This window comes from Eriocheir sinensis, unplaced genomic scaffold (assembly GCF_024679095.1).
Source record: "Eriocheir sinensis breed Jianghai 21 unplaced genomic scaffold, ASM2467909v1 Scaffold265, whole genome shotgun sequence".
Taxonomy (NCBI): domain Eukaryota; kingdom Metazoa; phylum Arthropoda; class Malacostraca; order Decapoda; family Varunidae; genus Eriocheir; species Eriocheir sinensis.
This window is the reverse complement of record NW_026111571.1, coordinates 115092-130929: the sequence shown is the minus strand read 5'-3', so window position 1 is coordinate 130929 and position 15838 is coordinate 115092. Positions and strand designations below refer to the sequence as shown.

Below are 15838 nucleotides of genomic sequence, written 5' to 3'. Positions count from 1 at the left end.
TGGAATTAATTTATTTACACTCGCTGTGATTTGTGCAGTAAAACGATTATACATTTCTTGAACGCTGACGCTGTTGAGCAAATGATTCCAATTTACTGAAGCCAGTTCTCTTTTTAGGTCCATTAAATTTGCTTTACTATAACTAGGTATTAAGAGTGAGTTTGCTCGTGCTTTTGTTTCAATATCCAAAGCATATCTTATTATGTTGTGGTCGCTGCTTGCAAATGGCTCACCTACCTCACAGACAGTTATGAGATTAATATCGGTCGCGAAGATTAAATCAAGAATATTATTTCCGCGTGTCGGCATGGTAACAGTTTGATTAAGAAATGAATTTTGTGCAAAGTTAATTAATCTCTCGCTTTCTCTGTCGCCAGAAAGTGCATTTCCGTTAACGGAGGGGTTATTGAACTCACCGCATATTATTGCATTTTTATTTCTGATTACTCTATTTATCTCTGCGTAGAGATTTCCATCAATGTCTTCATTTGATTTAGGAGGTCGCTAAATTACGCCCAGAACATACTTTTCATTACTGATCGTTGCTTGTACATACAATGAATCATAAGCCTCTGTTTCGGCTATGCTTAGCTGAATGACTTCTAAATTATTTTACGCATATATTATTACACCTCCTCCTTTTTTGTGTAAGCGACACTTAGCAAACGCATTGTAACCATTTATAGCTACTTCACCTAAGTGATGTTTATCGCGCATATTCAGCCATGTTTCCGTGATCAAAATGAAGTCGGGTTTTTCAGTAATTGCATGTGTTATCAAGTGGCTACGCTTCTATATGATGCTACGGGCATTTACATAAAAGATGTTTAATTTATTCGTCGAGTGTGCGCCATCTATCAACTGTCGTTTCACTGGAATATTCACTGGAATAGCGCGTCAGACCTGACTATCCTCAATTTCCCCTACCTCACCAACCAGCTGCGTGGCTGTTGATCTCACTGCTACCTCAGTACCCCTCACCTGTGGGTCTGGTGACCTGACATCTTGCTCAGTACTGTACACCTGCGGCCTGACCTCACTAACAGGGTGTGGTTTCCTCCCGGCTAAGGAGGAGGGGGAGGAGGAACAATCTCAACCAAACTGTTATCTCTCTATCTTCCTGTTTTTCTCCTCCTCCTCCTCCTCCTCCTTCACCCGCAGAGGAGGAGGAGGAGGAGGAGGAATACATAGGAATACATAGGAAGAACAGACACTAGAAGACCTGTCGGTCTATGGCGACCTACTACCTACGACTACCGGTACTACTAGTACTCTATGTGTGGTAGGACAGGATAGAATGGATGAATGCTCCTCCCCACCCACCTCTCCCTCCGGCATCGTGCCGGCAGGAAATAGTTAGAAGAGATCACCATGTGCCTTTAAGGAAGAAAGGGACATGGAAATTTTACAGTAAAGAGTGAAATAAGAGGAAAATACTGCCCTTAAATTAAGCTACTGGTGACCTAAGCTGTGGGGGAGACTAATGTCTTCAGGTTGTACTCGTGTTGCAGGCTGCCTGAGACAAACGAAAAAGGAGGGGGAGGAGGAGGAGGAAGAGGAGGAGGAGGAGGAGAAGGAGGAGACAACGGATCTTCTCTCTCTCTCTCTCTCTCTCTCTCTCTCTCTCTCTCGATCTATCTATCTATCTATCTATCTTTCTATCTCTATCTCTATCTATCTATCTATCTTCCTCCTCTTCTTTAAGTGATGAAGAAGGAGGAGGAGAAGAAGAGGAGGAGGAGGAGAGAACTAACCTCCCCTCTACCATGACCCTTCCTTTTCCTCTTCCTTCTCTTCATCTTCCTCTTCTTCCTCCACAGAGGAGGAGAAGGTCATGGAGACAAAAGAGGAGCAAATAATTGACCTCCCCGGTTCTGGCCTGTCAATGATGGTCACTATAGCGGCAGTGGTGGTGGCGGTGGTGGTGGCGGTGGTGGTGGTCGGGGTGCGCTGGTGCTTTCGAGGGGGCGGCAGACAGTCTCCCGCGACCTCCAGAAGCAAAGGGGGTTACGCGCCTCCCGAACAGACAGGTAAGGCGATTTTTTTTTTTTTTTATAGTAATTCTGCTCCTTCGCCTTTTTGTACATATATTTTTTTTCGTTTTCTCTTTGTTGTTTGTTATTGTTGTTCTTGTTCTTCTTTTTCATTATCTTTTTTTCTTCTTGTTCTTGTTTTCTTCTCCTCCCCTTTTTTTTTCCTTTTTTCTCCTTTTTTTCCTTATTTTTTCTTTTTCTTTTCTTTCATTTATTTTTTCTCTTCTATTCTTCTTTTTCTTCTTCTTTTTTTTTCTTCTTTTTCTTCCTCTTCTTCTTCTTCTTTCTCCTCCTCCTCCTCTTCCTGCTCTTCCTTCTCTTTTTTTTTTCCTTTTTTTTCCTTTTTTTTTCTTTTTCTTTTCTTTTCTTTATTTTTTTCTCTTCTTTTTCATCTTCTTTTTCTTCTCCTTCTCCGTTTTCTTTTTCTTCTTCTTTTTGTCTTCTTCCTCTTCTTCTTCTTTCTCCTCCTCCTCCTCCTCCTCCTCCTCCTCCTCCTCCTCCTCCTCCTCCTTTCCTTCCTTCCCTTCTTCTCTCGTACTCATTTTCTTTCAGGACTTTGGAAATTAAGTCATCCGCCACTGCAACAAACATCCTGCGAAACATATATTTTTTTACAGAAAAGGAGAAACATTTGAAACACTTATGATTACGATTACACTGCAAATATCATCTTATGCCACTATTCTAAAACATGACCAGCCTTCTTCCAAACAGTTAACTTAAAATTATGATAGGAACAAAGTAAAACACTGGAGGCATCTCAATGGGGCAGAAAGTAAGATAAAAAAAGCCACTTGGAAAGGTGTCTTTATATTCTCTTCGTGAAAGCGTTCAAGTCGTAGGCAGGAGGAAATACAGACAAAGGAAGGCTGTTCAAAAGTTTACCAGCGGAAGGGATGAAAGCATGATGCTGGTTAACTCTTGCAAAAGGGATTTGGACAGTACAGGGGTGAAGGAATGAAGATGCTGGTTAACTCTTGCATAAGGGATTTGGATAGTACAGGGATGAAGGAATGAAGATGCTGGTTAACTCTTGCATAAGGGATTGGGACAGTATAGGGATGAAAAAATGAAGATGCGGTCAACTCTTGCATAAGGGATTTGGACATTGCAGGGGTGAAAGAATGAAGATGCTGGTAACTCTTGCATAAGGGATTTGAACAGTAGAGGGATGAAGGAATGAAGATGCTGGTTAACTCTTACAAAAGGGATTTGGACAGTTCAGGGATGAAGGAATGAAGATGCTGGTTAACTCTTGCATAAGGGATTTGAACAGTAGAGGGATGAAGAAATGAAAATGCTGGTTAACTCTTGCATAAGGGATTTGGACAGTGCAGGGATGAAGGAATGAAGATGCTGGTTAACTTTTGCTTAAGGGATTTGAACAGTACAGGGATGAAATAATGAAGATGCTGGTTAACTCTTGCACAAGGGATTTGCGCAGTTCAGGGATGAAGGAATGAAGATGCTGGTTAACTCTTGCATAAGGGATTTGGACAGTACAGGGATAAAGGAATGAAGATGCTGGTTAATTCTTGCATAAGGGATTTGTACAGTACAGGGATGAAAGAATGAAGTTGCTGGTTAACTCTTGCATAAGGGATTTGGACAGTGCAGGGATGAAGGAATGAAGATGCTGGTTAACTCTTGCATAAGGATTTTGAACAGTAGTGGGATGAAGGAATGAAGATGCTGGTTACCTCTTGCATAAGGGCTTTGGACAGTACAGGGATGAAAGAATGAAGATGCTGGCTACCTCTTCCATAAGGGATTTGGACAGTGCAGGGATGTAGGAATGAGAATGTTGGTTAAGTCTTGCATAAGGGATTTGAACAGTAAAGGGATGAAAGAATGAAGATGTTGAGTAACTCTTGCATAAGGGATTTGGACAGTGCAGGGATGAAGGAATGTATATGCTGGTTAACTCTTGCAGAAGGGATTTGGACAGTAGAGGGATGAAGGAATGAAGATGCTTGTTAACTTTTTTTTTTTTTTTTACGTCTTGGCCTATTGCGCCGGTAGGCTTCTTCCCGGTGGATCCTGATGGTCGGTCCAAGGCTTCTTCCCGGTGGGGCCTGATGGTCGGCCCAGCCCGTTCTGGCGCAGGCGAGTGTTTATAGTGGCGCCATCTTGCATTGGCTCATATGCCCTCCCGGAGCTCATCTTTAATCCTAGAATCTAGAGTCCGGGTTGATAGGTGGTCTTATGGACAGCATGTGGATAGTTTTAAGCCACTCGGCGGCGGCTGAAAAATCCCAGCTTGGTGGCAATGGGCGGGGATTGAACTCGCGTCCTCCTGAACGCGGGGTCGTCTCGTTATCCGTTTAGCCACCGCCTCCCCTTGCATAAGGGATTTGGACAGTACAGGGATGAAAGAATGAAGATGCTGGGTAACTCTTGCATAAGTGATTTGGACAGCATATGGATGACCTAGAAGTGGATGCATGCAGTTAGGAAGTTTAAAATAGCAGCCAGCGTGGAAAAATATCGATAGAAGATAGAAAGAGAGGTAACATTGCACCCGAGTTTAAGAGGTAGAACACTATCAGTAAGATGAGGTAGGGAAAAAGGTTTACCTCGTTTTTAGAAAGCCTTGACAGTCACTTCGTTGCTTCAGGAGTGAAATAATCCTTACCAAAAGTTCGCATATTAAGTGCTTCAATCTGTTCTCTGCTTTAAATCACTGAAGCTGGCAACCACGTTAAAGCGAGTGTACTTTCTGTTGCCTACTCTTCCATGTTTTCAGCTTTTCATCTCCCCCTCCTTCTTCTCATTCTCCTCCTCCTCCTCCTCAACTGTTCTCGTTTCCTCACTCCTCCTTATCTTCTTCCTTTTCCTCCTCCTCCTCCTCCTCCTCCTCAACTGTTCACATTTCCTCACTCCTCCTTATCTTCTTCCTTTTCCTCCACCTCCTCCTCCTGCTCCTCCTCCTCCTCCTCCTCCTCCTCCTCCTCCTCCTCCTCCTCCTCCTCCTTCTTCCCCTTACCCATAATTGATTCCCCATACCCTTAAGGGGCTCTCACACATTCCCGGTCCCGGTCCCGATCGTCCCCGATGACTCCCGATAAGCCGATCGGGACCTGACGGCCTACAAAATAGGCGATAATCCTGGGACCGGCGGCTTGCCGGTCTGCCTGCGGTAGACCGGCGGCTTACCACCGGTAAGCCGGCGGTTTACCGGCGGTAGACCGGCGACCATATACGATTTTCGATTTCTCCGACCGGCGACTGCAGCAGGTCAGTCGGCGGTAGACCGCCGGCCTACCGGCGGCAGACCTGCAGCACATTGACGAGCAAACACTTTCTTTGCATTTTCATATATTTATAATTACCTCATAAACAGCTTCATACCTAAATTCATTCGTGTGCATAAAACACTCTCTCTCTCTCTCTCTCTCTCTCTCTCTCTCTCTCTCTCTCTCTCTCTCTCTCTCTCTCTCTCTCTCTCTCTCTCTCTCTCTCTCTCTCTCTCTCTCTCTCTCCTTTCACCCATTCCTCTTCCTTACTTTTTTTCATCTCTTTCCATCCTCTCCCTTCCTTCCTCACTCTCCTTCACCCTTCCCTCTAGCTTCCGCACTCCCTCTCTCTTCCTCACTCCCTCCCACCTGTTCCTCCTTCCAGTCCTTTCTCTCTCTCTCTCTCTCTCTCTCTCTCTCTCTCTCTCTCTCTCTCTCTCTCTCTCTCTCTCTCTCTCTCTCTCTCTCTCTCTCTCTCTCTCTCTCTCTCTCTCTCTCTCTCTCTCTCTCTCTCTCTCTCTCTCTATATCTCCTCTCTCTCTTTCATCCTCCTCCTTTATCTCTCCTCTGTTCCTCTGTTCTCGTTTTCCTCCTGCCTCCCTTGCTAATCCCCAGGTCAGACACAGGTGTTCACTCGCGGTCTACCGCCGGTCTGGCGCCGGTCTGCCATGGGTGTCCGCGGTTGACCACCGGTTGACCGCCGGTCGACCGACGACATTTTTCGACACCACCGGTCGACCGGGCGCATCGCCGATATCTTTGAAAATGTTAAAGTTGACCGGCGGTGGTCGGCTGCGTCTACGGTCCTCAGGGTCGACCGGCGGTAGACCTGCGGTCTGCCGCTGACAATCCCCGATCTTACAGCCGGTCGACCGGCGACCGGCTTATCGGGAGTCATCAGGGACGGTCGCGACCGGGACCGGGAATGTGTGAGAGCCTCTTTATTCATCCATCTCTCTCCTCCTCCTCCTCTTCCTCCTCCTCCTCTTCCTCCTCCTCCTCTTCTTCCTCCTCTTCCTCTTCCTCTTCAGATCATTTCTTAGCACTGTGAGATGTCGACAAGCTTACTAATAGCCGCTTTTCCTCCTCCTCCTCCTCCTCGCTTTTATCGGCAACTCGTTCGAAAACTTTGTCTTTAACGAGTGTGCGTGTGAAGGCTAAGAGTTTGAGGGCAGTAAAAGTGTTCCGTTACGGCTGTTTGGTTGTTGTGCGTGTGTGTGTGTGTGTGTGTTTGTGTGTGTGTGTAGGGGAGGAAGGGAGGACGTGTGAGTGTGGGGGGGGAGGGAGAGAAGGAATAGAAGGAGGGGAATTGAAGGAGAGAAAAAAGGAAGGAAGAAAGAGGAGAGAGAGAGAGAGAGAGAGAGAGAGAGAGAGAGAGAGAGAGAGAGAGAGAGAGAGAGAGAGAGAGAGAGAGAGAGAGAGAGAGAGAGAGAGAGAGAGAGAGAGAGAGAGAGAGAGAGAGAGAGAGAGAGAGAGAAAAGAAGGAAGGGAGGGAGGAAAGGAGGAAGAAGGGAAGTAAGGAGCTTAGCACTATATACATATTCTAATTTTATTAATACTCATTCGTTGTTTACTTTTCATATATATAATTTTTTTTACGTATTTTCATTAACACTCGGACATATATATACTCTCTAATCTGCAAGTCTTATTACTGATATTCATTATTCACTAGATATATTTTTTTTACATAGGCACATTATTTTTTGCTCCATACGTAGGCCTAAACCAAAATTCTTCCGTTATGGACCTATATGATTTTGCGGGTTATTTTTTTTCCGTCACGTGACCTCAGTGTTGTTAGCAGTATTGTTCAGGGAGAAGGGGAAGGAAGAAGGGGAAGGGAAGGAAGGGAAAGGAGGAGGAAAAAGAGAACGGAAGGGAGGGAAAGAGGAGGATAACAGGGAGAGGGAAAGGAGAGAAAGAATATATGGAATGAAAACTGATAGAAGGAAACATGGAGTGGCTTGCAGGGAAGGATTAAAGCACTTGTGTACTTACTCTTGGATACGTTCAGTTCACTCCCGTTGCAGCAAAGTGGCGATCAATCCGTTTCTTGAAGTAGTTGATGGTCTCTGCGTTAACCACTTCTGCAGGAAGGCTGTTCCAGTGGCGAATCACTCTATTCGAGGAATAACTCCTGCCGATGTCGGTATTGCATCGCTTTGCTTGGATTGTTTTCCCGGTGTTTCTTGTTCTCAGGTTAGTTTGTAGCGTGAAGAGTTTGGAGTGATCAACGTTGCTGAGCTTGTTCAGGTACTTAAAGACTTGTATCATGTCTCCCCGCAGTCGTCTCTTTTCCAACGTGAAGAGGTTGAGTCGCTCGAGTCGCTCTTCATAGGGCTTCGTCCTCAGTGATGGTATCATCTTCGTGGCGCTGCGCTGTACTCTCTCAAGTAATGCACGGCGTATTTCAGGTGGGGCCTTACCAGCGAATTATACAAGGATAACATAACTCCCGGCGTCTTGTATTCGAAGTTCCTCGCTATGAACCCAAGCATTGTATTGGCTTTCTTACAGGCGGACTTGCAGTGTTTTGTTTGTTTCAAGTCACTGCTGATGGTGACCCCGAGGTCTCTTTCCTCTTGCGCTACTTGTAGTGGCTCGCCACCCATGTGGTATGTGTGGTTGCTGTTTCTGGATCCGATATGCATTACTTTACATTTGGCAGTGTTGAAGGACATCTGCCATTTTTCTGACCACCGAGTGATCAGGTCCAGGTCTCTCTGGATAATTTCCCAGTCTGCCGTCGTGAGGACCTTCCCACCCACCTTTGTGTCGTCGGCAAATTTTGAAAGATTGGATTTTAATCCTAGTTCTAGGTCGTTGATATATATGATGAAGAGTATGGGTCCCAGCACTAACCCCTGTGGCACTCCATTTGTGACCGGGAGCCACTCGGAGGCCTGTCCGTTTAAGACAACTCGTTGTTTTCTTCCAGTGAGCCAGTCTTTGATCCACGCTGTCAGATTATCGCCTAACCCCGCCGACTTAAGTTTCTTGAGGAGTCTTTCGTGTTGCACTTTGTCAAAGGCTTTTTGAAAGTCTAGATATATAACGTCACTGGGGATATGATTATCCCAGTTTTCATAGATACCTTAGAAGAAGTCCAATAAATTGGTTAAGTGTAAAGGCCGCCGGCAACCCTCACATAACTGTGTGTGTGTGTGTGTGTGTGTGTGTGTGTGTGTGTGTGTGTGTGTGTGTGTGTGTGTGTGTGTGTATCCGTGGGCGTAGGAACATCACGCCACCGTAACTACCACTTATCCACGCGTGATGCTTCACGTGAATTGCCGATGCACGCTTCGAACCCGCGAGGAGAATCGGTGGTGTTGTCTGATCTCCGTCTTGTTAATATCCTCAGTGACCTCCAGTCTTCTGCCGGCAACATACATCCACACCACTCTGTGCTGAGGTCCTCCTTTAGAAGACATCAGTTTCGTGGGCTGAAGTGATTATCTCTCTGCCTATTCAAGGCGCTGTATAGAGAGGGGACGGAACTCTTATCCTGCCGCCTCTACGTAGTCTCGTCTTAGGCTGTGCTTAGTTACATCTGTGCTACTGTCACGACCCCACACCAGGTGATCTTTAACATTGTTCTATTTAACCTCCCCACAGTGTTGGCCTAAGGGCTGTGTTGTTGCTATACTTGAACTACTATGGTGAGGTTTAATAGACGGTTATATCACTGTTACGTGTTTGGGGGAGTTCATTATTGATGTTTGTACACCTTTGCGGTGATTGTGTGCACAGTGTTTCCTTGGTTGTCCTGATTGACTTCCGTGTATACGACTCCGCACCAGGTAAGTCTAACCTTCTCCATCATTCCTCTCCCGTGATTATTCGTGCTCTTTTCTTAGCTGCCTGTAATGTGATTACTATTTAGGTAGTGTCATTTGTGTGGAGAGGATGCTAGACGGTTAGACTACTGTACGTGTTGGAGGAGTTATGTTTGTTATTAACTTATTTAATAAACCTAAGGTTAAGTTAGCAAGTGTTTGCCTTCCCACTTCCTGAGATACCTATCATTTTCTATCCTGAACTTTCGGCATTGGAGGCGAACGTAGTTCTCGCAATCTCTAAGCCTTTACATTAAGCATGAGCGCTTATTCCTGAAACTGTGCTGAGCATCGGAAATGATGTTGTTGTCTTCAAGGAACGTAACGAGTTTGTCTCTGATAATCTTCTCGAGGATTTTTCCTGCCACTGAGATCAAGCTGATTGGTCTGTAGTTTAGTGCCACGCTTTTGTCTCCCTTTTTGTAGATCGGTGTTACGTTCGCTTGTTTCCGGTCTTTTGGGACTTTGTTTTGTTGTAGTGACAGATTGTAGATGGCGGTGAGTGGCTTGAGGATTTGCTGCTTGAGTTCCTTGAGCAGCCTGGGTGACAAGTCGTCGGGTCCGGTGGACTTGTTTGCCTCGAGTTTGTCTAGGTACTTTTTCACATCCCGTTCGTCGATTGTGCCAATTTCGAGGGGTGTGATTCCCATCGGTGGGGTAGGGCTCTCGGATACGGACTGGGTGTTCTTGACCGTGAACACAGACGCGAAGTTTTTGTTTAGGATTTCGACCATTTGACTGCTGTCCTGTGTTAGTACGTCACCCTCATCTTTTAGGGGACCGATATTGCTTTTTGTGTTCTTTTTGGTTCTTATATACGTGAAGAACATTTTTGGGTTGGACTTGGCTTCGTGTGCAATTTGCTTTTCATAGTCGCGTTTACGCTGGCGAATGAGAGTTCTGCAAGCTCTGAGGCTTTGATGGTACTGTTCGCGTGATTCGTCAGTGCTGTTTTCCTTTAGCAAGTTGTATTTTCTCTTCTTTAAATTAATCGCCCGAGGAGTCATCCATGGTGGGCTTATGGCATTATTTGTTCTCCTAGTCTTCATGGGAACAGTTGTTCTCTCTATCTCTAGGAGTTTGTTCTTGAAGCCGTTCCACGGGCCGCTCACAGGAGTGAAGTTCATGGGTTCCCAAGTTGTCTGGGTTAGCAGCTCACGAGCGAGATTGAAAATGGCTTTTTTGTAGTCTGGAATCTTGGACGTGTTTTCGGTGAGTTCATGGTCTGTTCTGATCTTTAGGAGGAAGAGAGGGAGAGGAGAAAGGTAGAAGATGGAGAAAAAGGGAACAGGTTAGGGAAAGAGGAGGAAGAATTGTGAAAGCAGAGGAAAAGAAGAGGAGTAAGAGGATGAGGAGAGGCAGAAAGGCAGCGGTAAAAGGAGGAAAGAGGAGGAAGGGAGAGGAAAGGAGGAAAAGAAAGAGACAGAGGAAGAGGAGGAGGAGGAGGAGGAGGAAAAAGAGAATGAAAAAAATAGAGGAGGAGGTGGAGGAAGAAAAAGGGAGAGAATGAGAAAGAAAAGAGAATGAAAAAGAGGAAGAGAAGGAGGAAGAGGAAGAGGAGGAAGAAGAGGAGGAGGAGGAGGGAAAAGATAATGGAAAAGATGAGGAGGAGGAGGGAAAAGGGAAAGAGAATCAGAGAAAAAGAAGAGATTGAAAAAGAGGAAGGAGGAGGAGAAGAAAGAGAAAGAAGAACAGAAAGAGGAGGAGGAGAGCAATAAAGAAAGAGAGAGGAAAAGAAAAATAAGAAGAGGAAGAGGCAGACGAGGACGAAGAACAGAAAAGAAAATGAGATAAAGGAAGAAAAAAAAATAGCAGCAGTAATAGTAGTAGTAGTAGTAATAGTAGTAGTAGTAGTAGTAGTAGTAGCAGTAGTAGTAGTAGTGGGCGGTAGAGAGTCAGAGAGGGGGGGAGTATATACATTTTTCGGGTGTCAACTTTTATGGCGCTTTGGCCCGCTCTCACCGCGCCTGTCATTGGCTTGCAGCGCGCGCCTCAACTTTCTATAGACTCGTGGCGGCCGAAAAATGAACCTCGTTTTGCGCCCGATGACTTTTTTTGCTTTTTTTTTTCGTTAGGCTTTTATTGCAAGTTCACACACACACGTCTTCCCCTCCCACACACACACATACACACACAACCTCCCCCCTCCCTTCCCCCCCCCCCCCACACACACACACACACACAATCGAGGTCCTGATAATTGCTTTTTTTCACAGCCGCCCGCTTCTGTTCACGCTTCGCCGCTTTCAAACTTTGCATATCATGTCCGCTCCGTGTTTTTGTTATGTTTTTGTTGTTGTTGTTGTTGTTGTTGTTGTTGTTGTTGTTGTTGTTGTTGTGTGTTTCTGTGTGGCTGTGTAAGGAGTGTTCTCCTTCTGTGTCACGCATTTATGTTGGCGTTGTTTATTTATTTATTATTTTTTTTTTTACAACAAAGGAGACAGCTCAAGGGCACAAAAAGGAAACAATAATAAAAAAGTCCGCTACTCGCTGCTCCCAAAAAGAATCCAAAGAGGTGGCCGAAAGATAGGTCAGTTTCGGGAGGAGAGGTGTCCTGATACCCTTCTCTTGAAAGAGTTCAAGTCGTAGGCAGGAGGAAATACAGATGAAGGAAGATTGTTCCAGAGTTTACCAGCTTGAAGGATGAAAGAGTGAAGATGGTGGTTAACTCTTGCATAAGGGGTTTGGACAGTATAGGGATGAGCATGAGTAGAAAGTCGCGTGCAGCGGGGCCGCGGGAGAGGGGGAGGCATGCAGTTAGCAAGTTCAGAAGAGCAGTCAGCGTGAAAATAGCGATAGAAGATAGAGAGGCAACATGGCGACTATCAGTAAGAGACTATCAGTAAGAGGAGGAGAGCTGATGAGACGAAGAGCCTTATGTTTGAAAAGCTTGTGTATCATTCCTTTTTTTTTTTCTCATGTTTGTGTTCATGTGTTATTACTTTTTCTCGTTTGAAGACAGAACCAGCAGGTGAATAGGAGGAGGAGGAGGAGGAGGAGGAGGAGGAGAAGAAGAAAACATTGAAACATTGAAAGACAGGCACCAGGATGTCTATTGGCTCGTTACGAGGTTGCCTGCTGTGATAGGAGAAAGGAGGAGGAGAAAAATAAAACATTGAAACATGGAAAGCCAGGCACCTGGACGTCAATTGGCATTACGAGGTTGCCTGCTGTGATAGGAGGAGGAGGAGGAGGAGGAGGAGAAAACATTGAAACACGGAAAGACAGGCACCAGTACGTCTATTGGCTCATTACGAGGTTGCCTGCCTACATCGAAACTAATTGACAGTCATTTGTATGAATATTTTTCCTCCTCTTTGCATTTCCTGTTCTTTATTAATTGTAGTTTTCCTTTTTTTCTTTTCTCTTTATTGACTTTTCCTCTTTCTCTTCCTCTTCCTAATCTTTATCCTCTCCGATTTATCTCTCTCTCATTATCTACAGCATCTCCATCTCCGCGTTTGTTGTGGTGCCTTGGTCTGCCTGACAGTCCCTTGGTGCCGCAGAGCAGATCAAAGCACTTCGGGGCGTACGTTGAATTTACTCCTGTCGATGCGGTTTTTGATGTTGATGGTTTCTGCAATTCTTACTTCGGCTGAGAGTTATTCCAATCTAAGTCTATATATACAGCAAGTCAAGTCATACGCAGGTTTGTGGGAGGAGACACGGCCGAGGCGTGGTTTATGCGTGACACTGCTTGGAGCCAAACTAGAGAATGTAGAAACAGGGATTTATAGAAAACGAAGAAAGGCGGACTAATTTAAATCAATCACTTCATCATGCCCTCCCTCACACCCCACACCGCCGTTTGTAGTCATTGGAATTACAGTCACGCAATAGCACAATAAAAAGACATATTTCTTTTCGTCAGTGGCTTGCCTGAACGCGCTGTGAAAGGAGGCGAGAATGCACATCCAGAGTGCACATACGGCCCCAACTTTAGTCACCCCTGAACTGGCGGGTAATTTTTTTTTTAGCTCCAAATAACGTCATCCCACTGCTCCGCCCCAAAACCGCCTCCTGCGCGTACCGGTCGCAGTTTTGAAGCATAGTGGCTTGACTTGGTATATATAGACATAGGCTCCAATGGCGTATGACTCGGTTAGAGAAGAAACTCCTACCAATGTCTATATTGCTTCGCTTGAATGGGGAGGCCGTTTTTCTATAGAGCTTGGGTTGGTCTGTAGCTCAAATTTGTCGACGTTACTGTAGTTCTTTAGGTACTTGAAGACCTGAATCATATCCCCCTTAGGCGTATCTTTCCCAGCGTGAAGAGATTAACCCGGTAGCAGAGACGGGCCAAATTTGTGGCTTTACCGTGTAGCAGCGACGGGCCAAATTTGTGGCTTTACCGTGTAGCAGCGACGGGCCAAATTTGTGGCTTTACCGTGTAGCAGCGACGGGCCAAATTTGTGGCTTTACCGTGTAGCAGCGACGGGCCAAATTTGTGGCTTTACCGTGTAGCAGCGACGGGCCATATTTGTGGCTTTACCGTGTAGCAGCGACGGGCCATATTTGTGGCTTTACCGTGTAGCAGCGACGGGCCAAATTTGTGGCTTTACCGTGTAGCAGCGACGGGACAAATTTGTGCCATGATTAACCCCCCCAAAATAGATGATATATATACATAATCTGATCACAAATGCTTTGATATATATATTATGAAATGGTTTGTGTGAGGGGTGATTTTTTCTCATTTTTCTCGCTTAGAGGGACCATTAAGAATCATGATGCCCGCTGCTACCACCACCGGGTTAAGTCGCCTGAGTCGTTCTTCATACGGCAGGGCTCTCAGGGTGGAGGAGGAGGAGGAAGAGGAGGAGGAAGAGCAGGAGGAGGACGAGAGTAAGAGATTGGTTAGGCCGCTGACGAAAGGAAAAATGTGAATATGAAAGAGGAAGGAAAAATAATATAAAAAAATCTAAATGTCTCTCAAAACTAATAATTCGAAGAGAAACAAAAAATCAATCAGGCGAGGCGAAAGTGTGGAGAGGAAAGCGAAAGAATAATTGGTAAATAATGAGAAATAAATAAATAGTTCGTAATAAAGTAAAAACAAAGACAAAAAAACATCAATGAAGTGAAAATTTGGACTGTGAAGGCAAAGGAATGAAAAGAGAGAAAGAAAGAAAAAAGAAAGAAAAAAAATAATGTCTCACAAGCAAGGGAGTTCGTAGTGAAAGAAAACGAAGAAGTGAAGTAAAACAGACATGAGGTAAAAAGAAATTAAGTAAGAAATAGAAAAAAAACAAGCAATGAAGTAAAAATTTGAAAAAAATATATAATGTCTCACAAACAAGGGAGTTCGTAGCGAAATAAAACGAAGGAAATGAAGCAAAACTGTACCATGAACTCTGAAAAACATTCGTATCTGTGTTTTTTTTCCTAACATGAATTCGTTTCTCCTCATTTTTTTTAATTTCTTCCCGGTTCTTTCCTCTGTACAGCTGCCATTTTTGTTCTCGCTGTCGCTGCACGGCTTACGGATTTCGTATATAAGTCTATTTACAGCCGCTATGAATTCCTATTGCCATGTTTTTCCACCATTTTTCGCAGCTGTCACTCTCTTGTTTTGCGTTGATGCGCCACGACTGGTTAGGTTACACGGTACTTTTATCAATGAATTATTTTGTTTGTCAGCCAAGAACACATATTTGACCAGGCTTTCGTATGCGTTGTGGGCATTTCCAGATGTAGTTAATGACCATGGTGGTAGTTTGACCCTTCCTCTGTACCATGGACGTGAAAAAAACAGTCAGGAAAACACGATTGACCTTCAGGTAGGCCTTTGAAAGCATTAATCTGTGGATGACGGGAGCTACGGGGGGGGGGTGGGGTGGTGGTGGGGGGGGGTGCCACGCTAGAACACGTATTTGACAAGGCTTTCGTAGGCGTACATTGTAATCCTTGGGTATTCTTTTAATATGTTTTGCTTTGCGGTGTTGTTGTTTTTATTTCACTTGCTTCATTCATAATATTTCGACGATTTGCCTTCTGATAACCTCACCATGTGTTCTCATTTATATTTCTATCTCTCCTTTTTTTCGTCATTTCATTGCTGTTTTTTTTTTTCCTTATTCTGTAAACGTTTATTTTTAATTTTACGTCGTGGCCTATTGCGCCGGTAGGCTTCTTCCCGGTGGATCCCGATGGTCGGCCCAAGGCTTCTTCACGGTGGGGCCTGATGGTCGGCCCAGCCCGTAGTTTCAAGCCACTCGGCGGCGGCTGAAAAATCCCAGCTTGGTGGCACCGGGCGGGGATTGAACTCGCGTCGTCCTGAACGCGGCGCCGTCACGCTTTCCATTCAGCCACCGCACATCGTGTTCTGTTTAATTCCATATGCAGAGCTTTTATCACGTATACGTATATGATTTCATACATTTAAATATCCTGTTTTTTATTTATTTGCAGCATTTCTATCATTTTGGTGCTATGCTCTTTAGTAACCCGACATTGTCTTGCTTTTTTTTTTCTATATGCAGTACTTGTCAGGAATTTCTATGCCTTTTATTTTCTTTACATATATAATTAACCTGTTTTTTTATGATCATTTTCACGGGCATTGTTGGGTGCACAAATAGTAGACATCGAACCTTATTGAGTGGTGAAATTAGAACCTTTACCGGGGCAGGACTGAGTACACTATTACCAGGCAGAGAACCAGGTGGAGAGGTGAAATTAGAACCTTTACCGGGGCAGGACTGAGTACACTATTACCAGACAGAGAACC

General features: G+C 44.9%; 1 protein-coding gene across 1 annotated transcript in view; it reads left to right on the top strand.

The window, feature by feature from the left end:
- LOC126991365 (nephrin-like) overlaps nucleotides 1-15838 on the top strand; it is a 175526-nt gene that overhangs the window by 149685 nt on the left and 10003 nt on the right. Inside the window, exon 14 of the mRNA XM_050850124.1 lies at nucleotides 1821-2030. Within this exon, the coding sequence (XP_050706081.1) occupies nucleotides 1821-2030 (210 nt within the window). The remainder of the gene's footprint in view (nucleotides 1-1820; nucleotides 2031-15838) is intronic.